The 15,620-nt window shown below is 41.7% G+C and overlaps 1 protein-coding gene across 1 annotated transcript in view; it reads left to right on the plus strand.

Moving 5' to 3' along the window:
- The window catches only part of LOC135055929 (protein-glutamine gamma-glutamyltransferase E-like), a 97,551-nt gene that overhangs the window by 68,923 nt on the left and 13,008 nt on the right, over positions 1-15,620 (plus strand). Inside the window, exons 7-10 of the mRNA XM_063960532.1 lie at positions 1,134-1,263; positions 7,245-7,348; positions 9,355-9,597; positions 12,040-12,405. Of these exons, the coding sequence (XP_063816602.1) occupies positions 1,134-1,263; positions 7,245-7,348; positions 9,355-9,597; positions 12,040-12,405 (843 nt within the window). The remainder of the gene's footprint in view (positions 1-1,133; positions 1,264-7,244; positions 7,349-9,354; positions 9,598-12,039; positions 12,406-15,620) is intronic.

The following is a 15,620-nucleotide window of genomic DNA, read 5'->3' on the forward strand; positions in this document are numbered from 1 at the left end:
AATATAATCAACATTATATAGAACCATTGGTTAATGAGATAGATGGAAAAAAATATTCACTTTCTGGTACATATTTAATAATCTGTAGCAGTAACACAAATTTGCCACTTACTGCTAAAAACCCATTATTGTTGCAATTTATTTGTATAATATCTCAAGGTTATCTGCACAGCGACACTGGCTGGCAGCTGTAAGAGTATGATTTCCACTTTGCCGGACCAGTCTTGGTGGATCCGAGCATTAATGACCCGGCTTGTATATACAGGCGAACTGTAAGCCCTGACTTGGCATTTAAGTTTCACTTGTAAAAAATTGTATTAAGAAAAATTATGAACTATATTTGAAAAAGGACATTTTCATTACATTTTTAAATGTGAAAAAATGCTTTACTAAAAGTCTTTTTTCACTAAATATTTCTTGATATAGTCATTTTTGAATTACCATTGTCCTGGAATGTGGATAAAATTGTTAGAATTGGAGTGCACTACTGCGCATTCTTCAACAACATGGCTCCTCAAGGGATGCTTCATTTCCCTTACCAAGATGGCCACCAACACCATAACTGTGCTTTGTGTAAGAGCAATGCAGTGGAGGTTGGCTGTCCTCCCCTTAGCTCCTGAGACCTGAGAAAAGTACCCACATATGTTCCAGTGCCTGCACAGTTACCGCAATACCTGAGACAGTCACCGACTGGTGAGGTGTCTAACCCCTAGCTCCACTTTGTGCTTTGGACATCCAGTGAACAGTGAGTACAGTACAGCTGTACAAATCTCCAATTCAATAAACCACATAACGTGGTTAAGTATTACTGGACTAGTGGCCTTGATTAATTACATATCCATTGGTGTGTACATAGCTCTGCTGAACCACCAAGTTGTATACATATATTTCCAAACAAAAATCACATGTATTGCAGCATTTCATATACTGGAAATTCTTATTAGGTACTGACAGCAAAATACAAATTTTGGCGTTAAGTTTTTTATGTTTATGGCTATGTAATAAATCCCGCAATAAGAGAGATTTTCACCCCATAGATAAATTGGCATCATAGATTGTTTTTTGTTAAGTTACAAAAGAAAAACGTCAAACCTCTAATCTTGTGTGACACAAACTATTTTCTTCATTTTCAGTTCTCCGATGTTTGGGGATTCCTACCAGAGTGGTCACAAATTTTGCTTCAGCTCATGACAAGGATGCAAATCTGAGCGTTGACATGATATACAGCAGAACTGGAAAATCACTGAGTAAAGACTCCATGTGGTAAGGAAAATATCATCCTTTCTGTTATTGATCTATGATATGTATGGCCTCTCTTGGCTGCGCCAGGGCCGTTTGGAGTTTCCCTGCCACATGGGAGAAATTCAGATGTGAATACTCTGCACTATGGACATAATTTTGATGCAGCTACAACCATGTGTGCATCTGAGTACGTGACTTTATGCTAATGCCCTCCGGGGGGTACAACCATGTGTCCGAATGTGTAAAAACTGAAATGCCCACTTTGTGCATCTTCAGACATGGCAATCATGCTTGAAGCGTCTTTAGTGGTGCTATCAGGCATATCAAAACTTGCTCCAGCCCCATGGCAGGGACAAATCATACATCCTCCTATGTGAGTGATTCAGTGGGGTATATTTACTAACATTCGTAATTTTCGGAAAAAGGTCAAAGTTCAATTACGAATGACATCGAAAGTGTAAAACTGCAACTTTTTGAATTTATTACGCCTAATTTACTAAGCTGTCGTATTCGGATTTTTCATTTGTTCCGATGTCGATGTTATTCGTGTTTTTTTCCCGTTTTTTACGGCAGTGATTAGCAAAACACTGCCGACTTTATCACAATGAATCTCGTCCGGATCTGTGTGATCCGTGCTGGGGTTCATTTTTTTTTTTTAAATAAACACTGTAAAACGGAGAAAAAAAATGCGTGGGGTCCCCCCTCCTAAGCATAACCAGCCTCGGGCTCTTTGAGCCGACCCTGGTTGCAGAAATATGGGGGGGAAAATGACAGGGGTTCCCCCATATTTAAGCAACCAGCATCGGGCTCTGCGCCTGGTCCTGGTTTCAAAAATACGGGGGACAAAAAGAGTAGGGGTCCCCCGTATTTCTAAAACCAGCACCGGGCTCCACTAGCTGGACAGATAATGCCACAGCCGGGGGTCACTTTTATATAGTGCCCTGCGGCCGTGGCATCAAAAATCCAACTAGTCACCCCTGGCCGGGGTACCCTGGGGGAGTGGGGACCCCTTCAATCAAGGGGTCCCCCCCCCCAGCCACCCAAGGGCCAGGAGTGAAGCCCGAGGCTGTCCCCCCCATCCAATTGGCTGCGGATGGGGGGCTGATAGCCTTTTGTGAAAATGAAAAGATATTGTTTTTAGTAGCAGTACTACAAGGCCCAGCAAGCCTCCCCCGCATGCTGGTACTTGGAGAACCACAAGTACCAGCATGTGGCGGAAAAACGGGCCCGCTGGTACCTGTAGTACTACTACTAAAAAAATACCCAAAAAAAGACAATACACACACACCTTGAAAGTAAAGTTTTATTACATGCATCCACACAAACATACATACATACTTACCTTATGTTCACACGAGGGTCGGTCCTCTTCTCCAGTAGAATCCATGGGGTACCTGTTAAATAAATTCTACTCACCAGATCCAGGGTCCCAGGCTCCTCGTAGCATCCATTTGTAATCCACGTACTTGAATAAAATAAAAAAACGGAGAGCCGAGCCACGCACTGAAAGGGGACCCATGTTTGCACATGGGCCCCCTTTCCCCGAATGCCAGAAACCCACTCTGACTGATGTCTAAGTGGGTTTCTTCAGCCAATCAGGGAGCGCTACGTTGTAGCACCCTCCTGATCGGCTGTGTGCTCCTGTACTGTCTGACAGGCGGCACACGGCAGTGTTACAATGTAGCGCCTATGCGCTCCATTGTAACCAATGGTGGGAACTTTCTGCTCAGCGGTGAGGTCACTTTCGGTCAACCGCAGGGCAGAAAGTTCCCACCATTGGTTACAATGGAGCGCATAGGCGCTACATTGTAACACTGCCGTGTGCCGCCTGTCAGACAGTACAGGAGCACACAGCCGATCAGGAGGGTGCTACAACGTGGCGCTCCCTGATTGGCTGAAGAAACCCACATAGACATCAGTCAGAGTGGGTTTCTGGCATTCGGGGAAAGGGGGCCCATGTGCAAACATGGGTACCCTTTCAGTGCGTGGCTCGGCTCTCCGTTTTTTTATTTTATTCAAGTACGTGGATTACAAATGGATGCTACGAGGAGCCTGGGACCCTGGATCTGGTGAGTATAATTTATTCAACAGGTACCCCTTGGATTCTACTGGAGAAGAGGACCGACCCTCGTGTGAACATAAGGTAAGTATGTATGTATGTTTGTGTGGATGTATGTAATAAATCTTTACTTTCAAGGTGTGTGTATTGTCTTTTTTTGGGTACTTTTTTAATAGTAGTACTACAGGTACCAGCGGGCCCGTTTTTCCGTCGCATGCTGGTACTTGTGGTTCTCCAAGTACCAGCATGCGGGGGAGGCTTGCTGGGCCTTGTAGTACTGCTACTAAAAACAATATCTTTTCATTTTCACAAAAGGCTATCAGCCCCCCATCCGCAGCCAATTGGATGGGGGGGACAGCCTCGGGCTTCACCCCTGGCCCTTGGGTGGCTGGGGGGGGGGGACCCCTTGATTGAAGGGGTCCCCACTCCCCCAGGGTACCCCGGCCAGGGGTGACTAGTTGGATTTTTGATGCCACGGCCGCAGGGCACTATATAAAAGTGACCCCCGGCTGTGGCATTATCTGTCCAGCTAGTGGAGCCCGGTGCTGGTTTTAAAAATACGGGGGACCCCTACTCTTTTTGTCCCCCGTATTTTTGGAACCAGGACCAGGCGCAGAGCCCGATGCTGGTTGCTTAAATATGGGGGAACCCCTGTCAATTTTTTCCCCATATTTCTGCAACCAGGATCGGCTCAAAGAGCCCGAGGCTGGTTATGCTTAGGAGGGGGGACCCCACGCAATTTTTTTAAACAAAATAACCACTTTCCCACCCCTTCCCACTGATATACATGCACGGATCTCATGGATCCCTGCATGCCTATACAATCACGGATTAAAAAAGCAGGTCTGTTTTTTTTTAGCACTTTTTTACGAGTTGTAATTTTTCACGGCAGTGTTTGTTTGTTTTTTGCTTTGCACTTCTTAGTAAATTACCGAGATTCATACTTAAACAGCCGCGTTTTGACCGATGATGTATTCATTCGTATTTTTTTTGTTGGACTTCCAAAAAATTACGAATGACCTCATCACTGCCGTGATTATTGCTTAGTAAATTACCGAGATGACACTTTGATGAAAAAACGGCATCTCGGCCAAAATCGGGACCTTAGTAAATATACCCCAGTGTCTCTGTATGCAACAACTATCAGCGACATGCCAGGGGCTCTCCCATAAGATGCAATATCTCTGTGCATCTGATTAGCCACTGTATGTGACCTCTCTCAGTCACCGCCCAGGATCACCCCTAATGTTTCCAGTACACTTCTGTGACTGTTCCTCTAACTCTGTATGCGTGCGGGAGGCGACTCAGATGCATGCGCAGATGAAAAACATCGCTCTACTAAATCTACAGTAACTGTACTGAATCACATGCCATGTAAATAGGGCTAATGATGAAACTGAGCTGTCCATGTGGCTGCTTTGACAAGGGCAGACAGAGGGGACTGGCAATACATCTTCATCTGCTCTGGAGACCTCTGCCATGCTCTTTTTCTGCTATTTATCATGCTGGGGCTGCTCTGAGAGCCCTGGAAAAATAACCTACCTGCTCATCTAATATTTTTATCCTATTCAACGGCAGCCTAACACTGCCAGAGAAAGGAAGAAGTAATATGCACATGCACAGATTACATCCACTCCTATAGATATTTATTGATCCAGCAGGGATTCAGCAGTGTCTTTCTAGCTTCACTGGTCCCCATTTAAAAGTATAGCTAACATCACTGTAAGACGACATTAGCTAGCACCAAAAAGATAAAGTATTTTTTGTAAATTGATTCAGGTTTCCATTACCATAAAGGTCTATGGGGACATAGTTTAATTACTTTATCTAGGATGATATCAGCAAAATCGTTGATTTCTTTGGTGTTAACTATTTGCTAAATAGAGAAATTCAGTGATAGACAGGGCCATCTTAACGTATAGGGAAACTGGACAGCAGCCCAGGGCCCCACAGCTCTAGAGGCTTTCGAGCAGTGGTGGGCTGGGCAGGAATGGGGAGACATCTGACCCGCTGTGGAGCTTCTTGGGAGGCAGGTAGAGATTGCTGCTTGGCCACTCTGATTGTGAATTATACACAATCAGAACGGCGAGGCAGCATTTTCTACCTGTCTCCCAACCTGCAGCCGGACAGTAAATGGCTGTTAGGATGCTGATTGGTGAATGGGACCCCTATCAGATTTAAAACATCAGGCATTTAAAGCATCGGGATGGTTACCACCGGGAGACACAGATCGGAATTGCAGGAAGAGTCATGTACCATCAGAAATTCTGAGCAACCATAGGGTGCGGCTGATGTCCGCTCAATGGTGGAACTATTTGTGCACCACAGCAGTCTAGATCCACAGCCAGTTGGCATATCAGTAGACAGCCCATTGGCTGTGGCATTAGTATAAATTTGAAGTAGCACTACTGAATCAGGCCCAGAATCATTTAACGGCATTTACGCCAGGATTTTGGATCTTCACCCTTTTTTAAATAGACCACTGGGACACAGAATTGTCCCTTATTACAGTATGCAATTACAGTAGCTTAAAATAAGTGATTTTCTGGCTGTAAGATTGTGGCATAGTATAACAACAATGTATAACTAGCCTGACATTGTGATTCTGACTGGAACTTCAGTTCTCTGTGTCTCTTATGTCAGTTTGTTGTTGACAGGATATTGTATAAATTTATATCGTACAATTATGAATTAGTCGTTGTTGTCTGTGCATAGTATAATATTATTAAGGGGTTCACCCCTACTGTATGTATGGTACCGAGAAACATTTGTAGCACCTTACAAATAAAATATAATACAGGTTGAGTATCCCTTATCCAAAATGCTTGGGACCAGAGGTATTTTGGATATGGGATTTTTCCGTATTTTGGAATAATTGCATACCATAATGAGATATCATGGCGATGGGACCTAAGTCTAAGCACAGAATGCATTTATGTTACATATACACCTTATACACACAGCCTGAAGGTAATTTTAGCCAATATTTTTTATAACTTTAAGCATTAAACAAAGTGTGTGTACATTCACACAAATCATTTATGTTTCATATACACCTTATACACACAGCCTGTAGGTCATTTAATACAATATTATTAATAACTTTGTGTATTAAACAAAGTTTGTGTACATTGAGCCATCAAAAACCAAAGGTTTCACTATTTCACTCTCACTCAAAAAATTCCGTATTTCGGAATATTCCGTATTTCGGAATATTTGGATATGGGATACTCAACCTGTAATAACAATAATGGCCCTGATTCATGATTGTAAGTAAGACAAAAAAAGCAAGAAACCGGGCAAAACCATGCTGCACTGCAGGTGGGCAGATGTAACATGTGCAGAGAGATTTAGATTTGGGTGGGTTATATTGTTTCTGTGCAGGGTAAATACTGGCTGCTTTATTTTTACACTGCAAATTAGATTGCAGATTGAACACACCACACCCAAATCTAACTCTCTCTGCACATGTTATATCTGCCCCCCCTGCAGTGCACATGGTTTTGCCCAGTTGCTATCAAAAATCCCAGTAAGTGTTGATTAGCTTATATATTACTATTTACAAAAAAGCTCTGAAAAGTTACATTTGGAATGCTGCAATGTATCATGCCCCTGATGCTACGACACCGCTCTGTGGTCACTATGCTTCAGGAAGCTAATGCAAATGGACGTCCATCCAGCTGTACATACGGAAGTGTTGGGTGTGTATTGTGTGACCCCAAAACCGACGCCTGCATCCCAGCTCGCTGACGGTTGGGATTGTGGGTGGGCGGGATGTAGGTGGAGGTATTGTGACCGGCTGTCGCCTGATCACCAGTCACATAACTACATCCCCAAGTGTTGATTACTGGAGATGAACCCAAGGAACCGGATATTTCGAATAAACACATAGTGCTCAACGAGGAACACAAAAACTATTTTGCTTGACCTTTCTTATCTGCAGGAATTATCATGCTTGGAATGAGAGTTGGTTTAAAAGAAGGGACTTGGGTTCAAGCTATGGCGGATGGCAGGTGCTGGATGCAACACCACAAGAATTAAGTGGAGGTAATTTCTTAATAGCTAAATTTTGTAAATGTCATGCATTATTTGCATGCCAATCACAATAATGTTTGGTTGTACTTTGAAGCTTTACAATTCCAAACAATTTGAAATAGAAGTGTTTTATATTTAGTGCTCCTCCCTAAGTCTCCACATATAAGTACTAAAATATATATAAAAAAAGGTAGAAATAAATGAGATCTCCAATGCTGAAAAACAATATTTTAATGATCAGTTTACCAATACTGATAAATAAGGACATTTTTCATGTATCTGAAATGCCCCCAAAAAATCTTTAAAACTTTTGACTCTCCCCGGTCATTAGAGAAAGTTGGCCACTTTGTAATATGCCTCAAGGTTAACTGGTGGTGAGGACACTTGTATAATTTGCCATAGTACATGTCATACTCTCTTCCACAGAAAAGTTACTTTGTAATTCAGGGCTCTTCAAATGGCAACTTATACCCCTTTCACATCTCCAATGCCGGGAATTGGAAACGGGTCCTTCCCGCGTGGGATCCGGCATTGGAGACTATCCTCTGCCTTGCCGACCCGGCAAATTGGCAGGTCGGTTGCCATAGCGGCAGGGGGGGGGCGGAGGCAGCTCATCTTCGCACCGCCTCTCCCTATGCTGTGAATGGGTACCGGGTCGCATCGACCCGGCAGCCCCTTCACACTGCACCTGACCCGGTATTCAACCCAGGTTGAATTACCGGTTCGGGCGACCCAGGAATTTGGACATGACCCTTTCACACCGCACACTGACGCTTGTCGATCCGACAATATGCAGGGTCGATACCGGGTTATTTGTGCGAAGTGAAAGGGGAATTATTGGCAGAATGAACCAGACCACCAGGCCTACAGTAAATATCAAGCGGCAATAACAAAGACTTTCTATTGCCACATATTGCTGTCATAGAAATATTATTTATTCTGCCTGACATTGCATTGGCAGGCAATAGTAAGAATAGTCTTAGTGTTTTGCCAGCCAGTAATACATATATAGAGCGAGCAAGTACTATTGAGCAATAAAGACTTGCTTATTCACACAGTGTTGCACATAATAATAAGATTTTGCATAATTGCTGTATTTTAAAGTGTAAAAGGGTTAATATACACTATACAATATAGTAGTTAGCTGCTCCAATCACACAGGTGATGCCCTTGTTTCAGTGTGTGCCTGTGCCACTCTTACAGTAATCTGAAGTTGTATATATTAAAGTACACCCTTATGGGGCTGCAAACAAAATGATGTGACTGTGGGTCACATTAGAGTTGATATGGTGTGCTGTTGTGGGTGTTCTAATGGATTTGCACCTAGAGAGCATCAGCAGCAAGTCCTTGGTAACTAAATCGACCCCAAATTGGTTGTTTCAGGTATGTCTGTTCCATAGCATTGAATATACATTTACTATGGAAAAACCATGTTGTAGATGAGGCATATGTAAATTGCATACCTCCCAACAGGAGATGGCAAGAAAAGGGGGCATGGCTTTGTGGAAGTGCCGAAATTGCGAGCCACATTTTCCATCACTGTGGGGGCATGCCCAGCGCTCAGTGAGCTTCTGTCATGCCCCCAGTACCTCTGTCTCCCGTGAATAGCTGCTGTGTGCATGCGCACAGCGTCTATTCATTGCGGTCCTCGGGTGGGACAGCGGAACAGTCCCCAAAAAATGGGATTGTCCCGCGTAAATCAGGACAGTTGGGAGGTATGAAAATGTGCAGTGTTTTAGATTTGGGTGGGGTGTGTTCAAACTACATTACAATCTAAATTGCAGTGTAAAAATAAAGCTGTCTAACATTTGTGGGCCACTTGCAAAAGCAGCCAGTATTTACCCTGCACAGAAAAATACAGTATAAATGTATTTGCTCCCCTTGCACGGCAACATGGTTTGTTCTAGACACAAAGTTACTTGCTTTTTTGCTTTACTTGCAAACATGAATCGGCCCAATGTACTGTATAATTATCCTCTACATGCTTCTGATTTTACCATGTGTTCTCATTGCTCCAGGCATTCACTGTTGTGGCCCTGCCTCAGTCCATGCCATTAAAGAAGGAGAAATCGATCTTGAATTTGATGGCCCTTTTATTTACTCTGAAGTTAATGGAGACCGCATCACCTGGGTTTACTATGACAAGCATGTAAAGGAGAAAGTGTTCACTGATACAGAGTCAGTGGGCAAAAATATCAGCACCAAGGCTGTTGGGAGTGATGAGCGGGTAGACATAACCGACAGCTATAAATATCCAGAAGGTAAATGAAATCTGTCATTCCTTGAGTAATAGAGTGTGTGTGCTTGCCAAATTGGTTCTGCATTTCTGTATGCTTGCTGGATTCATACATAGATTGCTTGTGTTTTATGTGGCAGGTATTTGTTATGTTGACAGCTCTCATAGGTATAATGGCGCCTAATCACTGTAGGTCCCAACCACTGAAGAAATGAGGTGTTGCCAGCACTTAGCTGTCCCTTACATGTTGAAGATGGCTCCCTGACTGGAAAGTGCTTGGGGTATTTCTAAAACAACAAAGGCCACCATTTATCAAGCAAGCAGCTATAAGTGAAGTGTTAAATACCGTTTTCACTCGCCGTGGTATAGTGGCATCGCGCTCTTCTGTTTAAGAAGAGCCTATGCCACGGCGAGCGAATGCGGTATTTGCCGCGTCAGCGCTGATGTTTACCTTACATCAGTGCTGACGAATGATGTGTGTAGGGAGTCTGCGCATGTGCCAGAATTTTGTAATTTCGGCACATGCGCAGTAGTAATTTCCGGACGCGGCGTGATGCATGCCGGGATTGCTGCGGGAGGGGGGGAGTCAGAGCGCTGGATGGACAACGCTGCAGCGGAGTCCTGTCTCTATAGCAACCCGGCAACTGTGATGCATGCTGGGATTGCTGCGGGAGGGGGGAGCTGGAGCGCTGGATGGAATCCACTGCAACGGTGTCCTAACGTCTGCTCGAAGCAGACAAAGTCATTATAGGTAAGCGAGCGCTATTTCAGAAATAGCGCTCGTTCTTAAATACACTTTAGGGTGCCGCAGTCTAGGGAATATGAAAGGCTAATTGCCCTGCTAGTTAGCAGCGCTATTAGCCTTGTTAAATAGCAATTGGTCCCATTTACCACCAAAAACGTGTTTCCAGCAAGGAAACTTGTTGATAAATGGGGGCCAAAGTTACAGTGAAATAAATAGCTATGCTGCAGTAAGACAGCAATACTTTTGGATTGCTTGCCATTTTTTTGTGCCAGTAAGAGCATCAAAGTACTGTAAATAATTACCTCACATCCCAGTCCTGAACATCTGGCAGACAGAAAGACTACTGAATCTTGACCATGAGAGGTGTTGCTAAGGTAATCAGGAGGTAAACATATACTGTATGTACTAATCTAAATCCAGAAACATCCTAAAACAACTGGTGCTATCTTATTATTCACCACATAAACAAATTTAGCAGGATGTCATCGCAACATTTTTAAGTCTTATAGAATGTGACATGACCTATAATCTTGTATGAATAGTGTGTCAGGTGTGAACTGTTGGCATGCTCTTCAGAGGTTCCACAAACTCTATTTGTAGTTCCTGGTATACCACATGAGCAAAGAAGTGCCATAGGTTGTGGTTGTTATTCATCCTAATTTCTCTGTGGTCAGTCAACCATTTTGGGAAGTCTACTGTTTTGTATGTGCATGGATTTGGGCACTGGCCGCTGATTAGTGACACATGAAGTCACAGCATGTGCAGTTGTCACCCTTGCTGTCACAACTTCATGTTTCCAGGTATATTCATTGCTATGAGCAGAAAGTGTTATTTAGGTTTACATTTTGACCTACAGTAAATTACCGTTGAAACTGAGGACAGCATGTAGGGGCCATAAATGTTCACAAAGCACTCGTGTAAGTGCACTATACGGCCACAAAGTGGTGATATCTCTGTGAGGTACATAGTTATCAATTGAGGAAATCTTTCTGTAATATATAAGTATTTGATGTGGAGCTATGTGCAATACACTTCAAGCAATGGGGGAATATCAACATATGGAAAATAATTGGGGGAAGGATGATACCTGAACAATATAGGGCTGGTGACTGAGATGTTTATCTGGGTAAACATGGCTGCCATTAGGGGGTTGTAGTGATAATAATGGACATAAGCCCTAAATGCACATTATTTAGAGGAGAAGGAGTAGTTTAGGAATATAGCTAAAAATAACATTGTTTTCACTTTAACTCCGTATTCACTTTTAAACTGCAATAAGTATATATAATTCTAGCTAATATTTTAAGTAAAATATACAAGTTATCTTCCCTATAATGGCAAGTTAATATCTAACTTTACTCCACTTAGACTTTTGTTGCACTGAACTGCATATAGGTTATTATATATATTTTGTACACTATGTTTGCTTAAAAGTGATTTATTTGCTGTACACTCCAAGCAAAGGGAAAGGGTGAGATTCAAGGGGTCTGGCCAACAAATACATTGAATGTAATCTTATCATAGTGACATGAAGAGCATGTCTGTTTTACCATTGAGGCAATTCAGTTGTGTTTCCAGGCACCCGTCGGAGCAATTCAATTGTTGCTCCTATTGGGCACACATGATTAATCTATTTAGTCACGTTTCTTACGTTAAAAAAAAAAAAATGTATTCCAGACATTAAAACAGTTTCTTTGACTAACTACAACTTCCCTTTCTCAGAGTCTGCTAAAGAGCGGTCAGTCTACTTAAAGGCCCGAAAAAAGTTGCTGGAAATGGGGATTGGTAGCAACAACAGCCATGGAAAGCGAGGCATTGGAAAGAAACGGCGCAAATACAGAAATGGTGAATCCCAGTCTGGGGACCCCGATGAGGAGAAGGAGAAATTCGATATTCAAGGGAAATTTGAGCTGACTTCATCCACAGCATTTGGAGAAGATATAAATTTAACGCTGAGCTTGAAAAATTCCACCAATAAAAAGCAATCTGTCACCATAAAGCTAAGCTCCTCTACCATTGAATACACTGGCAGGCCAGTGTCTGAAATATTTTCAGATACATCATCTCTTATTCTGCCTCCCATGAAAGGTAATATATTATTCTATGAAAGATTGCCTACCAATTCAGGATCCCCAGTTTCATGCTTTTCCAATGGAGTGCTTGACATGTAGGAAAATATTGCATGTAGATTTCATGGGGCCGTAGCCATGATACTGGTTTGGGGCCCCCTTAATCAGATCCATCCATTCCCTTGTTTATTTGTCCCCAACATTATTATTATTATTATTATTATTATTATTATCAATATTATTATTTAAATTTTTTTATTGAAATACAATGCACTGCAACATCACATGAAATGAAGCAATATTACAGTACTGGTACAAAAGCCGAAATCAAAGGTGATCCGAAGACCAATAAGTATCCCCAACATTATTTATCCTTATTCTTCTTGTATTCAGCATTATAACACATATATACATCAAGGGCATAGCTACCATAGGTGCAGGCAGTGCAGCTGCTATGGGGCCCAGAGCTGAGAGGGGCCCACCTTCCCTGTCACAGTTACATGTGTTATATACAGGGTGTAGCTACCATAGGTGCAGGCAGTGCAGCTGCTATGGGGCCCAGAGCTGAGAGGGGCCCACCTTCCCTGTCAAAGTTCTATGTGTTATATACATTTTTCGCCATTGGGTAGTACGTAGGAGTCCTTTCAAACTTTTTCCTTGGGGCCTGCAATATATCTAAGTATGCCCCTGGACCTGCCCATTGTAGTGTGGTAGAAAATGGCTAAAATGAAATTAAGAAAAAACAGTGCAAATACAGTTGCATATACAATAATCACATACACAATTAGCGATATGTTAACTGTGATCGGCCTATACGCCAATTATAATTGATGTTACAGTCCACAGTAGTATGTTAGGCTGGTGTCATCCGTACTGATAAGAGGCATATGAAAGAAATGTCTCAACAGGTTATAAGAAAAAACTGCTGATAATTGTAGGCAATGGGGTTTTTTGTTTGCTATATCTCACCCCTCACATTCAGGACCGTTCTCACCCGTAGTTGTGAATGCTGATTCCCGTCAGTAGCAATTAGCGGAGGTGGCTCTCGGCAGCCGACAGCGGCTATATCAGATTATCCGGCAGAGAGAGTCGTGGTTGCTGCATAACACCTCAGCAGAACGGGGCTTTTCAAGCACAGCAGGTAGAGTGTAGTTGTGGTGTGTCCAGTTAATGGAGGTGGTGAGAAAGCATCTCAATCTCTCAATAGCAGTAGCGGATGGTCCATAAGAATCTCCAGTGGTGGACAGGTTACAATGGTGACCCTCTGCGCATTTCTCCGCCCACAGTACCGGCGGTTTCTTCAGGAAGTGTGAATACCCATTTTGGCAGGTGTGAGTGTATTTAAATGGACAGCAGCCAATCAGCTTTAGAGTATCTTTATTCACACCTGAGAGTTGTAATTGGGTTTCACACTATGTTGGGTCCTTTGCACATGTTTCCTTCACTAATTTTTAATCTTTAATCAGGTGTACGAGTTACAAAGATTCCGAAGAAAGATACAAATACAAAATACAAGGAGATAAAAACAAACACATTATATTGCCGCTGTCGGTGAAAAGTATGCCGAATAAGTAAATATAGGTGGTCTCGTGATTTACAAGAATATATATATATATAATATAATGCATAACGGAATTCAATTCAAGCAAATGCATTTAAATCACCTGCAATATAAATTATGGTGAATTTAGCATCAAACATGATATATCTTTGGTACTTGGCTACCCTAGGTGTATCATAATTGAAATTATTTATATATTTTTATTTTCATTTTCATTTTATAGTAATCAGCATTGTTTCACCATCCTTATACCGAGAGCGGCAGTTAGCATGGGTATGGCATCCCAGAGGATTTAATCTACATAAAGAACCAGCACTAGTTCTCCCGGCTGTGATAGCCCAGTGGATAGGGACATGGACTGCGACCAGAAAGTCACCGGTTCAAGACCAAAAATAAAGGAGCATATTTTCATAATCTATTTTTTATATTTTATATAATTTGATTTTTTATTATTAGTATTGTCATTTTTATAGATAAATAAAAAAGAAGAAATATAATATTCTATAGAGAGAGGGGTTTAATACATATATTTCATTAATATAGTTATGCAAAGCCCAGGTTATGACCAGAGCTACATACTCTAGAGAGGAAAAAGAAGAAAAGGCAAATTGTGAGGACAGACAGAAAATTATTACCTATAAACGTATTCTGGATCTCAACTTCAGTGTTGAGCTTACCCTATGGGCCTCAATGAAAATATTGAACTTAATGGCATCTAATTCCTCTCTCCCTATAGGCTTTAGTATACATGTGGGGATACATATGTATGTACCTATATGCTGCTATGTGAAATAGATGTATATATATGTGTGTTTGTTGATCCTGGCGCCCACACATATATTAGATACAGATGGACTGGCTCTACATCCCTGGTATCTATATAACCACAGGTCTAACTATGAATCATACTCTAGCTAAGCTCAACACTGTAGTTGAGATCCAGAATACGTTTATAGGTAATAATTTTCTGTCTGTCCTCACAATTTGCCTTTTCTTCTTTTTCCTCTCTAGAGTATGTAGCTCTGGTCATAACCTGGGCTTTGCATAACTATATTAATGAAATATATGTATTAAACCCCTCTCTCTATAGAATATTATATTTCTTCTTTTTTATTTATCTATAAAAATGACAATACTAATAATAAAAAATCAAATTATATAAAATATAAAAAATAGATTATGAAAATATGCTCCTTTATTTTTGGTCTTGAACCGGTGATCTTCTGGTCGCAGTCCATGTCCCTATCCACTGGGCTATCACAGCCGGGAGAACTAGTGCTGGTTCTTTATGTAGATTAAATCCTCTGGGATGCCATACCCATGCTAACTGCCGCTCTCGGTATAAGGATGGTGAAACAATGCTGATTACTATAAAATGAAAATGAAAATAAAAATATATGAATAATTTCAATTATGATACACCTAGGGTAGCCAAGTACCAAAGATATATCATGTTTGATGCTAAATTCACCATAATTTATATTGCAGGTGATTTAAATTCATTTGCTTGAATTGAATTCCGTTATGCATTATATTATATATATATATTCTTGTAAACCACGAGACCACCTATATTTACTTATTCGGCATACTTTTCACCGACAGCGGCAATATAATGTGTTTGTTTTTATCTCCTTGTATTTTGTATTTGTATCTTTATTCGGAATCTTTGT

The sequence above is a fragment of the Pseudophryne corroboree genome, chromosome 3, assembly GCF_028390025.1.
Source record: "Pseudophryne corroboree isolate aPseCor3 chromosome 3, aPseCor3.hap2, whole genome shotgun sequence".
In the NCBI taxonomy this organism is placed as follows: domain Eukaryota; kingdom Metazoa; phylum Chordata; class Amphibia; order Anura; family Myobatrachidae; genus Pseudophryne; species Pseudophryne corroboree.